Below are 13,093 nucleotides of genomic sequence, written 5' to 3'. Positions count from 1 at the left end.
TTTCATTCTCTAGAGTCACCCTTGACCTTGATAGGGGGATTCATGTCCATGTCTCAAGCGATCCGACTTTCTCCCATGGTAAACATGTAAACATAGGCAACGATGGCCGTTGTGCTTGCCTCGATAATGAGCCGCTGAAATGGCGATCCATTTTTTCATGAAACCACATCGGCGTAACACTGAGACTGATTTGAAAAAAAAAAAAATAATCAGACAGTCATACTGGATATTTTCTTGTCGGAACACAAAACAGGACGCATTCCAAATTAAAATTTTAAACGCAGGGAGAAGGAACCGCTGGTTCAGAAACGAGTCTTGTGAAGGGCGCCTGACGAACGGCAGGTAGGCAACCCGCTAGACTCCTGTGCGCACTTTGCCTACACTGCAGGCGCTCCTGGGTCGCCTGACGAACGGCAGGTAGGCAACCCGCTGGACTCCTGTGCGCACTTTGCCTACACTGCAGGCGCTCCTGGGTCGCCTGACGAACGGCAGGTAGGCAACCCGCCGGACTCCTGTGCGCTGATTGCCTATCCTGCAGGCGCTCCTGGGTCGCATGTGGGCAATCTGCTCAAGTCACTTGCGTTCATCAGCGTGCACAAATAGAGAAATCCGCAAGGAAATTGGAAGAAAAGAAATCGGATAAATGGGGGGAGAGAAAGCTTCGGGCCCTCACGCCGACCTTCAGTGACAGACAAAACGACCATGACAATTTCGAAAAAAAAAGGCGATTGAGCCGCGCCATTTGATGAGCCTCGAATGCGATAAGAGCGAAGAAAGTCAGTGCAGGGGAGCGGGGCAACGGGCGGGGGCAGCGGGTGTGATAAAGGACGGCGGGATCGAAACATAAAATGGAGTTGCGGCGCGCTGCGGCTCAGTTTCAATCGACGCGACCCCGAAACCGCACCGCACCCACCGCCATGGCACCTCAGGTCAGTCCTCTTCTTCTCCTTCTTCTCCAGGCAGTCCAACCCTGTCCCTCGCTGCCAACCGGGCCGTGCTTCCTCTCTAGCATCCAGAAGGGAATTCCCAAGCAAGAGCTTTTTCTGGATGAGTTAGGATGTCTAACTCACAGAGGAAAATCTGTTGGCGGCAGTGTAGGTTAATCTCTCAGTCCCTGACCGGCCCTTGCCAGCCTCGCCTCGTGTCTTTAACTTTATAGTGTGGCGTGTCGTCTCGGCGCCAGCGGGTTCACGCGGGGCAGTGTGTCTTGGACGAGCCTATCACGCGAATCGGGTGGAAAAAGAAAGAAAGCGGTCAAGGGAGACCCGTTCCGTCCCGTTCACATGGCAGAGTACGGCGTCAGGGATGAGACTCCCACAGTGTCGCCGCCACAGGAGGCTAAGCTCGCCGCCGAAATTATTTTTCTTAGGGCACTGGCTGAGTTTGCGCGTGGACGGCCCGCGAATCAAACACGGCTACGAAAGCAAAGTTTTCCTCAAGAGCGTCACTCTTATTTTTCTCGAGTTGCGCAAGAAGCTCGCAGTGGAGGCGCAGTGGAGGCGTAGGCGGGGTTCGCGGGTCGCGGTTCGCGGGGAGGTCACGCCGAATTGGTGTAATGCTGATGCTGCTCATGCTGTGATAACGCCACCAAAAAGGGGAGGGGAGGGGAGGAGGGATGCCAGCGTGGGGAAACAACTATTGGCGACAGTGACGCGGGTCTGAGGTTCAAATACCGGGCAGGGTGCAAGGATTTTTTTCCCGATTTTTTTTCCTTGATGGCCGATGCATTTCCTGCAGATTAAGAAGGGCGACGCCGAGGTGATGCTGGACGCGTCCGAGCTGCTGCGGCCGGAGCCCACCTACACCACCAAGCCCGTGGCGCAGTACCGCGACTTCAGCGTGGACCCCACCGACCCCATCAAGGAGCGCGTCCGCCTGCTGTACCTCGACATGCACACCCACCAGACCTACGACTTCGTCAAGAGTGAGTCCCAAGTGCCATTCCCGGCCATTCGGCCGTGACGCGCGTGTTTCGTTTTCAAACCTGGATCTGGCTCAACCCCGCTCTCTGCTCCGCATGGCTAGGCCGACACGACAAGTGGCTCAAGTTCGACCACTTCAAGGGCACCATCATGGACGTGCTCAACAGGCTGTCCGAGTCCGGCCTCACGGACCAGAGCGACCCCGACGTGGACATCCCCAACGTGTACCACGGCTTCCAGACCGCTGAGGGCATCCGCAGGGAGCACCCCGACAAGGAGTGGTTCCAGCTCACCGGGCTCATCCACGACATCGGCAAGGTGCGCACTGTCGCTGCGACACGCCACGGCCAGGCCGCGCCGGGCGAGAGACCTAACTTGCTTCCTTGCTGCAGATCATGGCCCTGTACGACGAGCCGCAGTGGGCCGTGCTCGGGGACACCTTCGTCGTGGGCTGCGAGTGGGGGCCCTCCATCGTGTACCGCGACACCAGCTTCCACAACAACCCGGACGGCAAGCACCCCATCTACAGCACCAAGAACGGCATCTACAAGCCCCACTGCGGCCTCGAGAACGTCATCATGTCCTGGGGCCACGACGAGTACCTGTACCAAGTGCTCAAGCACAACAAGGCCAAGCTGCCCGAGGAGGCGCTCTACATGATCAGGTTCCACTCCTTCTACCCCTGGCACGCCGGTGGCGACTACATGCACCTCTGCAACGAGAAGGACAAGAAGATGATGGAATGGGTGCTCGAATTCAAGTACGCATCACAGCTTTGACTTTATTTTCGGATTACTTTTTTGCTGCCTTAATGGTGCATTAATGGGACTTTAATTTATTTGCAGCAAGTACGACTTGTACACCAAGTCGGACGAGGACCTTCCCGACATGAACCAGCTGACCTCCTACTACCAGGGCCTCGTCGACAAGTACATCCCTGGCGAGCTCGAGTGGTGAACACGAGTGGCGAGACACTTTGCTTCTTTATGGTCCGCGTGCCACTTGTACAATTGTAAATATCATCATGTATGTGAGTGTGTTATGTGTGTACAGTAATTATTGGTTAAGACTTGGTTACCCTTCGTCATGTCCCACTGTCAGGGACGAAATCTGTAAAGCGAGAAGACTGTGTATTTAGGATAAGATATAATCATTAAATAAAATTTACGCTTCGAACAATTACCACCCTTTTCATTCTACCTGGGCGCATAGCTGCAGCCATTTGAATCCACCCGCCTTTGAGTGGGCATGGAGTGGGGCTTGGATGGTCGACAATCGAATTGAAACTTTCAGTTAAGGTTTTATCAAAGTAATAGGATTTTCATATCAATGCTATACTACTTTAAAAATCAATCCTGTAGATGAAAAAGTGGTGTGATGAGTTATTGAACGGAGGTGGTGTGAGGTGTGGTAGGACTGAGCAGTTGGTACACTTGCAAGAAAAACAAAACACAAATCAAACAATAACAAACAAACTCTACTTGTTTCCTGCGTTGCCCTGTTTTTCCTTTTTCTTGCGAAGTTTAGACTAGTTTTATCGAAAATATTGTGACTTATTTTAGCAAATATGAGTAATATTTACATACAAGAACCGCCTACCCACGGCAAGGTGATAAATCATTGAAAATGTTTTGACTTAACCTTCTTATGTTTGCACCCAACTTCTGCTTACTGTTAGTTTTGTTCCTTGCAGGTACTTCTAAAGACTACTGTGGGTGAAATCGACATAGAATTATGGGGCAAGGAAACACCCAAAGCTTGTCGTAATTTTGTGCAGCTTTGTCTAGAGGGCTACTACGATGGCACTATTTTCCATCGTGTTGTTAAAGGTTTTATCGCTCAAGGAGGAGATCCGACAGGGACAGGAACAGGTATGTACCTTTTCATTATGTTACATTTTTGTGCCCTGCCAAAAATATTTTCTTAGTTTTCTCTTTTGGTTTTCAGGAGGAGAATCAATTTATGGACATACATTCAAAGATGAGTTCCATTCAAGACTTAGGTTTATCCGAAGAGGATTGGTGGCTATGGCAAATGCAGGGAAAGATGACAATGCTTCACAATTTTTCTTTACCTTTGGAGCCACACCAGAACTTCAAAACAAACACACTATCTTTGGGAAGGTACAAATTTCTTTCCTTCACAGTTAGTGAAAATAAGAATGTTAAAATATGAAGCATCACCAAATTTATTTTGCTTTCATAGATCACCGGTGAAACCGTCTTTAATATGATGAAGTTAGAAGATGCTTTGGTAGATCGTGATGACCGCCCACAATACCCTCATAAAATAATCAGCACAGAAGTGTTATTTAATCCATTTCCAGATATTGTTCCTAGAGTACTCCCAAAGCAGAAGGTATTTGTTGATTTATCTTTGTCTGTTAGTTGCATTTAATGTAACCAAGGAATAAAACTTGTTATCTTAATTTAACTATAATTAGGAGAAAAAGCAGTCAAAAAAGAAAGAGAAGCAAGTTGGAGTCAAAAACTTTAAGCTCCTCTCATTTGGAGAGGAGGCTGAAGAGGATGAAGAGCAAGTTACTAGTGTCAACGAAAAATATAGTGGAAAGGGCAAATCCACTCATGATGTCTTAGATGATCCAAGCTTGAGTTCTGTTCCTGCTGTTGAATCAAAAAGTGTCAAAAATAAATCGGGGTCTGATTCCGAGGCCCTGAGTGGAGACCAGCAAAGCTCAGATAGCGACAGTGATGGTCCTGAAAAGATGTAAGACTGTCTTTTTTGTTTTGCCCGTCATATTCTAAATAATTCTAAAGTTATTAATTCCTCACTGAAATTTACAGGAAGAATGTGGAAGCTGTGAAAAATAAACTTAAAACGATTGGTGGAAAATCAACTGCTCCCAAAGAAGCTGGCAGTGACAGTGAGGAAGAATTTTCCCTGTCAAAAGAACGAAGAGAAGAGCGAAAGAGAAAAGTGTCAGTACAATGAATTGCAATTTTTAGAACTCCCTAGTTTTGTTCATTGCTTGAAAATAAATGCAACTTTTACTTGCAGGGAAAGCATTAGAAAGGAAATAGATAGTTTGAAAAAGAGTTATAGAGATGATAAAAAGCGTTCGAAAGTTGAAGTGGAATCTTTGGATAAGAAGTCAACTTCAAAGAGTTCGTCCAGCCAAGAAAATAATGCTCTATTTGTTGCTCATGAAGAGGAAGTGAAGAAGTTTAAAGAGAAGACAAATTTTCCCAAGAAAGGTTGCCAATTATTTTTTTTTTTAAGTTTGTGTTTTTATATCATAAAAGGAAATGTCTTAATAGTTGTTTCCTGTACAGGTGCTTCTAGAGAAAGTTTCACTTTGGGTCTCCTGGATAAGTTTAAGAAAAAGCTCCAAGCTGCAAAGGAAAAGGCTGAAACTGAGGGAGGAGAAGCTGAAGATAACCCTAGTGATGAAGATGACACAAGTGACAAGTGGTGAGTTGGTTCGCTGACAGAATTTTTTATCTTGTTCATTCAACAGAATTTTGAAAATTAATGCTTCTTTTGTAGGATGGTGCACAAGTTGAATTTCAAGACAGACACGCCTGTACTTGCAAGGGATGCAAATACAAAGGATGACGATTGGTATGAGATTCATGATCCTAGAAGCAAAATAAACCAGCAAAAGAGAGAAATTAGTAAGTCTCTGATGCAAAAGAAGGATAAAGGGGGTAAATGATTTATAGTCAAATCAACTTTTACTGTAAATTAAAAAAAAATTTATTGATTGATGATGGTACAGTTGAAATTAATTTTAAATACTTACAATAATAAATTATGTAATTCCTTATCATATGAATTTCATTTTTTTTTGTTTACGTAGTACTATACAAGCTGACAATCACTGGACCGGTTTCTTCACATTTAATAAAATTATCACCATTCAGTGTCACTTAATTTTTAGTAGGAAGGAAACAAAACAAGATAAAACGTTAAAATATCCCAATGTCTGTGGTTTGTGAACAGAGATAATTCTATTGAAATGTGTTCTGCTCCACACTTGTCCAATTAAAAAGAACTCACAATAGAATCACTCACACATCACATTGTTACCAAAGACTTAAGTAACAGGACACAAAATTCCTGCAAGATCTTCAGATGTGACTTAAAATATAAATTTATCTTCAACCAAGTCCCATAATACCCTGCAGAAATTCAGATCCTCAACTTGAATTGTCCTAATTTGCCTTTCCTTGAGTAAGCACACCCATGGGATCCCAAGGTGGCAAAACTCGAGGTGTTTTTTCATACACAGCCAACACTTCCGCAGAGAGGTACTTCTTGTCGATTGTCACCTCAAACACATACTGACGGAACCATTCAGCACTCATCGTTATGTAACCCTTGTCACATCTGTCTTCTCCCCAAGAGTTCTGTACTCTCCATTTGGTGGGACGGCCTTCACTCTAAACATTTTGATCAAAATTCATGTTAGTCACAACACATAAGAAATAAAATACTATCATTAAAAAATACAGCATAAAAAAAATTTAAAATCTTACATCAAGGGAAACTCCTGTTATGACCATGGCATGAGTCATGGCTGAATCATGGTACAAAATGCGTTCTTCCCTCGTGAGAGGAAGTGAAACATCAGTGCCTAGAAGTACTTCATAGTCATGCCTATAAACAACAACAAAAAATATTTCAATATTGATAGAAAGGCACTTACTTAATGTTAGCCATATCAAACATACTTACACATCCAAGTCGCTAACTCCCAACTTAAGGGCAAATCGTTTCAAGACTTCACATCCAAACCACACAGCTTCACCTTGTTTAATGCTTTCAGCTACAGCTTGTTCAAGAATTTCTATAGGCTGGTTGTTGTAAAGAACAGGTTTGCCACCAACAACATTGTTCAAAAACCGTACCTTATACAGTTGGTTGTAGGGGTTTGTGTCTCTTGGATCTGTGACCAGGCAAACCTAATAAAAAATTAAGTGTAATGATTTACATGAAATTTTAATGTCATGCAACAAAATTCATTTATTTCTAAACAACCCTGTGCTAACCTTTTCTTTCACGTCAAATAGAGAACGCACATGCTGCTCATAAAACTCCAATGGTGTTATGGGTCCTAGAGATGCATAGGTATTTTTGTTCTGGTAGTACTCCCAAGTGAAGGTGGTTGGAGGCACACCAAGACAGATCCCAACAATGCGGTGAATAGTGGTCATCTGGCGGTTGAGAAGTTGCTGAAGTGAAGGTTTGTCTGCACCTTGTGCCGCAGCTTGTCTAATTTCTTTGGCATATTCCCTCAACTGCAAAATAAGATAAAAATATGAGTGACAAAATTATCTTAATGTAAAGAAATATTAACAGGAAATCAGCATTACAAACCTTGCTTTTCAGGATGTTATTCATGCGAACAGAACATTCTGCACTGAAGCTTTCTGGGAAACATTTTTTAGGCATGAGCCCATACTTGGTGATGAGATTTACCATCATGTCCCATTGGCCTCCATCATTAATTGGGTCCTTAAAAAGAAGGGAGAATGTTATGAACCAGCTCATTTGGGAATGACTTTTTTAAGAGTAAAATACATGATAGTTATAAAACTCACAGACAGGAGAAAGCAAACAGTTCTATCATCAATAGGATAATTAGCAGTTTGAATGATGCTATGAAGAAAGTGGTTGCTCCTTTCGACCTGAAACATTAACATCATGTCCAGAAATTCTCGATACGAAATTAAATGACCAAGTTTCAAGCTTTTGGGAAAATTATTTACCTTGTCCCAAAAGAAGAGATGTGCTTGGGAGAATTCAAACTCCGTAAGATTGAAGGCATTCATAAATGGGATCCTAATGGCATTCAAACAAGCATATAACCAGCACTGCCCACTGTTTTTCTGGTTTGTCACAGGCTTACCCTCCACTTCCACCTGAAATGAACAGTTTTGGTAATAAACAAATAAGAGACTTAATAAATCATGGGGAAAAAAAACAGCATTAGAAATCTTTAAATACCTTGTGAGTGAAAACATTATTTATTTCTGAAACTTTTCTTCTGCTGATGGCCAGTTCCAACGGATCATGGCGAGTACAGACATTTTGGGCCAGAATGTTCTTAGGATCGCTGTAGAAGTTCTGGTTTAATTCCTTCACAAGATTGTCATCTATAACAACTGGAAGAAATAAATCAAAGAAGTTAGTTTGACACAACAATTTGAAATTTTAATTTGATGACTATGGTAAAAGGTATACATACGGTAAGGCCCAGGTGCTGGGGCTTTTCCAGACGGGTAGCTGCCATCATCGTACTCCAAACATCCATCGGCATTGTAGCTCATCATTATGCCTAGTAAAACAAAGAAACTTATAAATGAAACAGGTGACAGGAGAAAGCTTTTGACCTATGTTGGGACTGATTCGTCAGTCGATTTTGTAAAACGGGTTTTATTCGAAAAAAATTCTAGAAAGCAGGAAACCTAAATCACAAAATCGTTTTGAAATCTCCTTTTTCCATTGGAAATCTGTCTAATGTAGCAAGAGAAGTTAGGTTATGCAGGATTGCATTGGTTCGCGGTACTAAAAATGTTCCACACGGCCAGCAAAAAGATAAAGAAACGCATGATGCGTGCGGTTTACACTGGCGCAAAAGCCCAGCGGACGGTCGGCGATGGCGATTCCATCTCAAAACACCTGTCGTAGTGACAAATATAGCTCAGTCACCGCTACCTTTACCGATACAGCTGACCGTCAATCAAAACATCAAACTTTTCCGGGGATTGTAACCTATCAGGCCGCCGCCTTCCGGCGCAGCTCTGTTAGTTGTACGAACCATGTTCACTCATTCTGAAAGTGAGGGAGTTTCTAAACAAAGCGACGAGTAGATTGAAATTTCAACAGGATCAATGGAGATCCTGCAAGCCGTCTGCAGTCTTGTTGGCAGCAGAATGGAGATTCCCCCCACCCCCCTCCTCCTGGTTTCCCCCCTCCCCCTCCCCTCCCAGGATGCAGGCAGGGTGCGGGTGCAGGGCAGGGATGATGCACGACCGCGATCTGTTGACCTCGGGCAGCCGTGTTGACCTCGGGCAGCCGAGCAAGAGGAGAACAATACCAGCCACACCCAGAATAAAATTTGAAAACAACTTCAATTAACCAAAATACATTCACTTTTTAATTACGCACATAAAATTTCACAGTATTGTTCAACTATCTTCCAAAAATTCTTTGTCCATTTTTTCAAACTTTTGAACAAGATCTTCTGGCACCTCAACAGAGTGTAAATTGTCTTCACCAATTTCTTCCTCTTTCCTGAAAAACAAACAAAAATGTATTCCATATGTCCCAGGGCTCGTGATCACGATTATCACCAAGTAAATACCAACCTGATGAGCAGATCGACCAAGTTTTCACATGCCAGTAGCACTTGACGGTCTTTCTCCCATTTATGAAGTTCTCTTAAAATGATATACACATTATGATCTCTCATATATTCTCGATGAACTTTAGTGGCACAAAGTTGCTCTAAGGCCTCTAGTAACATTCTTCGTATATCAGGGTCATTCTCTCTCTTTTTATCTTCAGGGAGCCACTGAAGATCAACTGGAAGTTTACTGTTATCTTCATCATCAAACTCTTCTGGACCAGCCAGAGGCAGCAGCAAATGTGGAAGAATATCAACATCTTCACCCAGAAGCCAGGAATGTTCGTCTGCAGCAGAAAAAATTATGGGAGATGCAGAAGATTATCTTAAGAATTAATGCGTATTTTTATTGGTTTAGTTGAATTAAAATCACAAACCAAGATCAAAACAGCAATTTCTCAAACACCCTACAACACCACCTCGACGCACAAGAGAATCTTGATATTCTGTGAATGGGATAAGCCGATGAATAACTTTTTTTTCGTGATTTAAAATGTACCTAAAAGATATAGAGGAGGTAATTATTATGACTCAAATATATTGAGGGTAAGGGCAGAAGTTCTCGTAATAAGATTGGTATACTTGCCTTCGTACAATGGGAAGCTGGCTTAAGTTACTAAGAAGAGGTCCTAAATAATGTAAGGAGGCTCCAACATTGTTATATTTAGTGGCAGTGAGAGCTCCCAAGAGTCGCTCCAGGAGTTCATTTACCTTAGTCTCATCATAAGTATCATCTCCATCATCCCGTACCATAAGAGCCAGGACTTTGCCAGTCAATTGGGATGGACGGGTGACATTAGACAAAACCATAAGAGCAGGGTCAGCCAGAGGGGATTCACGGTCAAGGGCTAATTCTACCATCTGACCAACAAACTCCAGTCGTTCGGATCTAATATGCTGAGAACACAGAGACAAACAATTAAAATACTGTGCAAATCATGAAATGATAATTTAAATTTTAACTAAGTCATACCTCATCAGAGAGAATTGCTAGAGCTCCTTCTTCGTCCGCAGACAAATTTACCAGAGCAAGACAAGCATCTCGAGCCACTCCAGGCACTTTGTCACCAGTTAATTTTGTCAAATGCTGTAATACCTTTAACTCTTTGTGCAGGAGAGTTCGACCTTCTTCCTTTCCTGTCATGCCTGAAATGTGATTAAAAGGACAGAGGGTTAATCTCGACAAATAATCAACACAAACATGCTATCGAAATGGTGTTTACTATGAGTGAAAGGACACTGAGGTTAATTTCACAAAAAGAAGACAATAAATGGCGACTTACCCAATACTTGTTCTACAGCAAGGACTTTCAGATCCAAACGTGTTTCAGGGGTGAGAAACTGAAGAAATTCTTCTAAAGATTCCATTTTAAAGGGAGTGTAACGTCTTGTCGTCTGAAGAGAGTTTACCACGTGCAAAAGGGGTTGTGTATGAGAAATTTATGTTCTGCAACAACAGTAGTTTTGTTTCTCATACTAAGCGCGAAGCGCGAAGATAAGTTTTCAATTTTGAATTGCTGTCAAATGCAGTCAGAAGCAGTCATGGAATTTTCTGAGCTGTTTCATGGAAATAACTGTACGTTTTCTCCCTGTGGGAGATTCCTCGCTTGTATTTGTGGAGACTTTGTGGAAATAAGATATTCCGACACATTGTTAAAAGCATTCAAATTTGAATGTGGTGGTGTTGTAAAGGTTAGTTTAGTATATAACTGCTTAATTATGTCCTATTGGTGACAACTGCCTTGAATCAAACTAAATTTTATCCTTTCCATAGGGTGTTTCATGGTCTTGTGACTCAGTACTGCTGATATGCCGTGTTGGTGCTTTGACCCTGAAAATATTCAGTTTACGTGATGGCACCTGTATTGCATCTCTGAAGCAATCCACCGGTAATCTAAGGCAAATCAGATGGGCTTTTGATGGGAGAACTGTGTTATACTTAGAGCCTCTACTGGTCAGTTCTTGAAATAGATTGTATTGCAGGTTGTTACTGTGGTTTCAGATTATTTTATTGTTTTTTCTGTTTTACAGTTTCGTGTTTCTGTTTGGAAAATATGTGATCAGTATGGTCAACTTGGTCTGGACTTCATTGACAATGTGCAACCGTGGGCAAAGCCAAGTTATGCATTAAGTTTAAATGGAAAACATTTAGCTGTAGTATCTTCTGGTATAATGCATTCTATAGAGTCTACTAATTTGAACGAAGCGGGTCTCGCAAAAGCAGATGACATAGCTATTTTTTCTGCTATTTCTTGGAGAATAGAAAAGGTACTTGATAATATTTCACACCATTTCTAAAATTTTCGTGTTAATAAATCTTATATTTTGTTTGTTTCAGAGAATTTCATGCAATGGAATTCATAGGGTAGGGGGAATAGTATGGAATCCTAATAGTAACTTTATTGTGGCTTGGCCACATGACCCTCCTGATCCAGTGCTCATCATCTGTGTCCGTTCAGGCACTATCATAAATAGCTGGAAGTCCTCTGACAAATTATGGCCTGGAGTTTGCAGAGTGGACATCTCTCCCTCTGCTCAGTTCATGACAGTCACAAGTAGGAATAGTAAAGTATGTTAGAGCTCTCAGATGGTTTGGCCTAGGCTTTTCTGTTTGCATTGTGCTAATTTGCCATTTCCCATCCAGGTTCATATTATTAATTGTGTTGCGTGGTGTGAAGAATTGGAACTATTGCATGATCCCTCCATATCAGATTCAAAATGCCTTGTGTACAAACAAGCAAATGAATTGGACAACCCCCTATGTGAGCACATTTTGCATGTTCCAGTGTATTCTAAAATATTTATTTCGCTTGTTGAATTATGAACAATTCTTTTCTTCTTTTTTCCCAGTTTTAAAAGTGACAGATCGACCTGTTAGTATTTCATTCTTGTCAAGTCTTGCTAAGACCAGGAGAAAGTCAACTATTTCTTGGAGTAGTGGAGGACGATATTTGGCGTCATGCATCACTCTTGCTCCAGCTGTCATTTGGATTTGGAGTACAGCACATTCCTTCCATTTGAGCTGCATAATAGTTACAAAGCATCCTGTTCAAGGTAAGAGTGCTTTTTATCCATTATTAGAATACAGTACATTTCAATGGTAACATTTTTGCTTTTTAATGCAGATTTTTGCTGGGACCCCGTATGTAATGTTTTGGCTGTCGTTGATGGCCAAGATTCTGTCGTTCTGTGGAATGCTGACGAAGCCAAGCTATCATGCTCATCCATATGTACACCCGTCACAAAAATGCTATTTCAAGCAAATCATTTGAACTGGCGTCATGATGGGAAGATGCTTGTCACATCTTCTGAACAAAGTTCTTCTGTCCTAGAGTTACCTTAGTCTAGTTGCATGCAAAATTCATCTGTTCCTGAAGTTTTGATTAAAGATGTTTTATATTGTTTGGAGAGTTGAAACTCGTCGTGGTTCATTTCTTTTTCCTACCAAGACATCCAAAAGCTCGGGCCGTGCCACGCCGCGACACGTGTCGTCAGGAGTAGAAGCCTGTGCTACCAGGGAATGCCACGGGAGGCTGAGGTGTGTGTGTGTGTGTGTGTGTGTCTATGTTTGTTGGTGGGGTGGGCGGCGCTTACGTGGAGCTCGGTGGGGGGTCAAGGCCTGGGCACGCGTGGCGGTTAGGGACCCCTTTGTGGTTCGAGGGCCGATTCCAAGTGAAGGGATCAACTATTTGCAGCTCGGAAAGGAAAAGGGGAGGGGGGGGGGGGTCACGTCCTGTCATGTGTTGCGGGGCATATCGACCAGGCCCTGTGTCTGTGTGCGTGCCAGTGTGTGCGTGCG

At 42.9% G+C, this 13,093-nt stretch overlaps 5 protein-coding genes across 8 annotated transcripts; 3 read left to right on the top strand and 2 right to left on the bottom strand.

The window, feature by feature from the left end:
- The first annotated feature begins 797 nt into the window (after window positions 1-797).
- On the top strand, window positions 798-3,042 carry LOC117642824 (inositol oxygenase-like). Its single transcript, XM_034381395.1, has 5 exons — window positions 798-929; window positions 1,738-1,924; window positions 2,026-2,240; window positions 2,315-2,682; window positions 2,768-3,042. The coding sequence occupies exons 1-5, from the start codon at window positions 849-851 to the stop codon at window positions 2,877-2,879; spliced, it is 963 nt and encodes a 320-aa protein (XP_034237286.1). The 5' UTR covers window positions 798-848; the 3' UTR covers window positions 2,880-3,042.
- Window positions 3,043-3,359: 317 nt separating this feature from the next.
- Window positions 3,360-5,712, top strand: LOC117642817 (spliceosome-associated protein CWC27 homolog). Its single transcript, XM_034381385.1, has 9 exons — window positions 3,360-3,531; window positions 3,616-3,793; window positions 3,870-4,045; window positions 4,128-4,280; window positions 4,366-4,649; window positions 4,727-4,861; window positions 4,941-5,137; window positions 5,216-5,354; window positions 5,430-5,712. Exons 1-9 carry the CDS (start codon window positions 3,490-3,492, stop codon window positions 5,596-5,598), a joined length of 1,473 nt encoding a protein of 490 aa, XP_034237276.1. The 5' UTR covers window positions 3,360-3,489; the 3' UTR covers window positions 5,599-5,712.
- Window positions 5,713-5,801: 89 nt separating this feature from the next.
- On the bottom strand, window positions 5,802-8,845 carry LOC117642818 (bleomycin hydrolase). 4 transcript variants are annotated; one of them, XM_034381386.1, is made up of 10 exons: window positions 8,707-8,845; window positions 8,134-8,223; window positions 7,893-8,050; window positions 7,655-7,807; window positions 7,487-7,573; window positions 7,263-7,400; window positions 6,935-7,183; window positions 6,621-6,847; window positions 6,422-6,542; window positions 5,802-6,325 (listed from the first exon to the last, which is right to left on the bottom strand). In XM_034381386.1, the coding sequence occupies exons 1-10, from the start codon at window positions 8,717-8,719 to the stop codon at window positions 6,098-6,100; spliced, it is 1,464 nt and encodes a 487-aa protein (XP_034237277.1). In that variant the 5' UTR covers window positions 8,720-8,845; the 3' UTR covers window positions 5,802-6,097. The 4 variants fall into 4 exon arrangements, with proteins under 4 accessions (XP_034237277.1, XP_034237278.1, XP_034237279.1 ...); XM_034381387.1 differs by lacking the exon at window positions 8,707-8,845 and adding an exon at window positions 8,604-8,660; XM_034381388.1 differs by lacking the exon at window positions 8,707-8,845 and adding an exon at window positions 8,514-8,555.
- Window positions 8,846-9,022: 177 nt separating this feature from the next.
- On the bottom strand, window positions 9,023-10,738 carry LOC117642821 (protein HGH1 homolog). Its single transcript, XM_034381393.1, has 6 exons — window positions 10,578-10,738; window positions 10,268-10,440; window positions 9,881-10,191; window positions 9,672-9,793; window positions 9,257-9,581; window positions 9,023-9,182 (listed from the first exon to the last, which is right to left on the bottom strand). The coding sequence occupies exons 1-6, from the start codon at window positions 10,660-10,662 to the stop codon at window positions 9,077-9,079; spliced, it is 1,122 nt and encodes a 373-aa protein (XP_034237284.1). The 5' UTR covers window positions 10,663-10,738; the 3' UTR covers window positions 9,023-9,076.
- Window positions 10,739-10,773: 35 nt separating this feature from the next.
- Window positions 10,774-12,711, top strand: LOC117642819 (WD repeat-containing protein WRAP73-like). Its single transcript, XM_034381390.1, has 7 exons — window positions 10,774-10,986; window positions 11,069-11,248; window positions 11,326-11,562; window positions 11,633-11,863; window positions 11,939-12,056; window positions 12,145-12,348; window positions 12,420-12,711. The coding sequence occupies exons 1-7, from the start codon at window positions 10,819-10,821 to the stop codon at window positions 12,635-12,637; spliced, it is 1,356 nt and encodes a 451-aa protein (XP_034237281.1). The 5' UTR covers window positions 10,774-10,818; the 3' UTR covers window positions 12,638-12,711.
- The last annotated feature ends 382 nt before the right edge of the window (window positions 12,712-13,093 follow it).

This window comes from Thrips palmi, unplaced genomic scaffold (assembly GCF_012932325.1).
Source record: "Thrips palmi isolate BJ-2018 unplaced genomic scaffold, TpBJ-2018v1 HiC_scaffold_16, whole genome shotgun sequence".
Classification (NCBI taxonomy): Eukaryota; Metazoa; Arthropoda; class Insecta; order Thysanoptera; family Thripidae; genus Thrips; species Thrips palmi.
This window is presented reverse-complemented; position numbering and strand designations above follow the sequence as displayed.

Excerpts from the sequence above, each read along its gene's own strand:
- LOC117642824 (XM_034381395.1), top strand. The coding sequence starts at position 849 with ATGGAGTTGCGGCGCGCTGCGGCTCAGTTTCAATCGACGCGACCCCGA. Across the intron at positions 930-1,737 it reads CCACCGCCATGGCACCTCAG|ATTAAGAAGGGCGACGCCGA; the intron begins GTCAGTCCTCTT and ends CATTTCCTGCAG. Across the intron at positions 2,683-2,767 it reads GAATGGGTGCTCGAATTCAA|CAAGTACGACTTGTACACCA; the intron begins GTACGCATCACA and ends ATTTATTTGCAG.
- LOC117642817 (XM_034381385.1), top strand. The coding sequence starts at position 3,490 with ATGAGTAATATTTACATACAAGAACCGCCTACCCACGGCAAG. Across the intron at positions 3,794-3,869 it reads TCCGACAGGGACAGGAACAG|GAGGAGAATCAATTTATGGA; the intron begins GTATGTACCTTT and ends TTTGGTTTTCAG. Across the intron at positions 4,281-4,365 it reads GAGTACTCCCAAAGCAGAAG|GAGAAAAAGCAGTCAAAAAA; the intron begins GTATTTGTTGAT and ends AACTATAATTAG.
- LOC117642818 (XM_034381386.1), bottom strand. Across the intron at positions 8,051-8,133 it reads CCCAGCACCTGGGCCTTACC|TTGTTATAGATGACAATCTT; the intron begins GTATGTATACCT and ends TATTTCTTCCAG. Across the intron at positions 7,401-7,486 it reads CTGTTTGCTTTCTCCTGTCT|GACCCAATTAATGATGGAGG; the intron begins GTGAGTTTTATA and ends CTTCTTTTTAAG.
- LOC117642821 (XM_034381393.1), bottom strand. The coding sequence starts at position 10,662 with ATGGAATCTTTAGAAGAATTTCTTCAGTTTCTCACCCCTGAAACACGT. Across the intron at positions 10,441-10,577 it reads TGCTGTAGAACAAGTATTGG|GCATGACAGGAAAGGAAGAA; the intron begins GTAAGTCGCCAT and ends ATCACATTTCAG. Across the intron at positions 9,582-9,671 it reads AAATTGCTGTTTTGATCTTG|ACGAACATTCCTGGCTTCTG; the intron begins GTTTGTGATTTT and ends TTTCTGCTGCAG.
- LOC117642819 (XM_034381390.1), top strand. The coding sequence starts at position 10,819 with ATGCAGTCAGAAGCAGTCATGGAATTTTCTGAGCTGTTTCATGGAAAT. Across the intron at positions 11,563-11,632 it reads TTTCTTGGAGAATAGAAAAG|AGAATTTCATGCAATGGAAT; the intron begins GTACTTGATAAT and ends TGTTTGTTTCAG. Across the intron at positions 12,057-12,144 it reads TGAATTGGACAACCCCCTAT|TTTTAAAAGTGACAGATCGA; the intron begins GTGAGCACATTT and ends CTTTTTTCCCAG.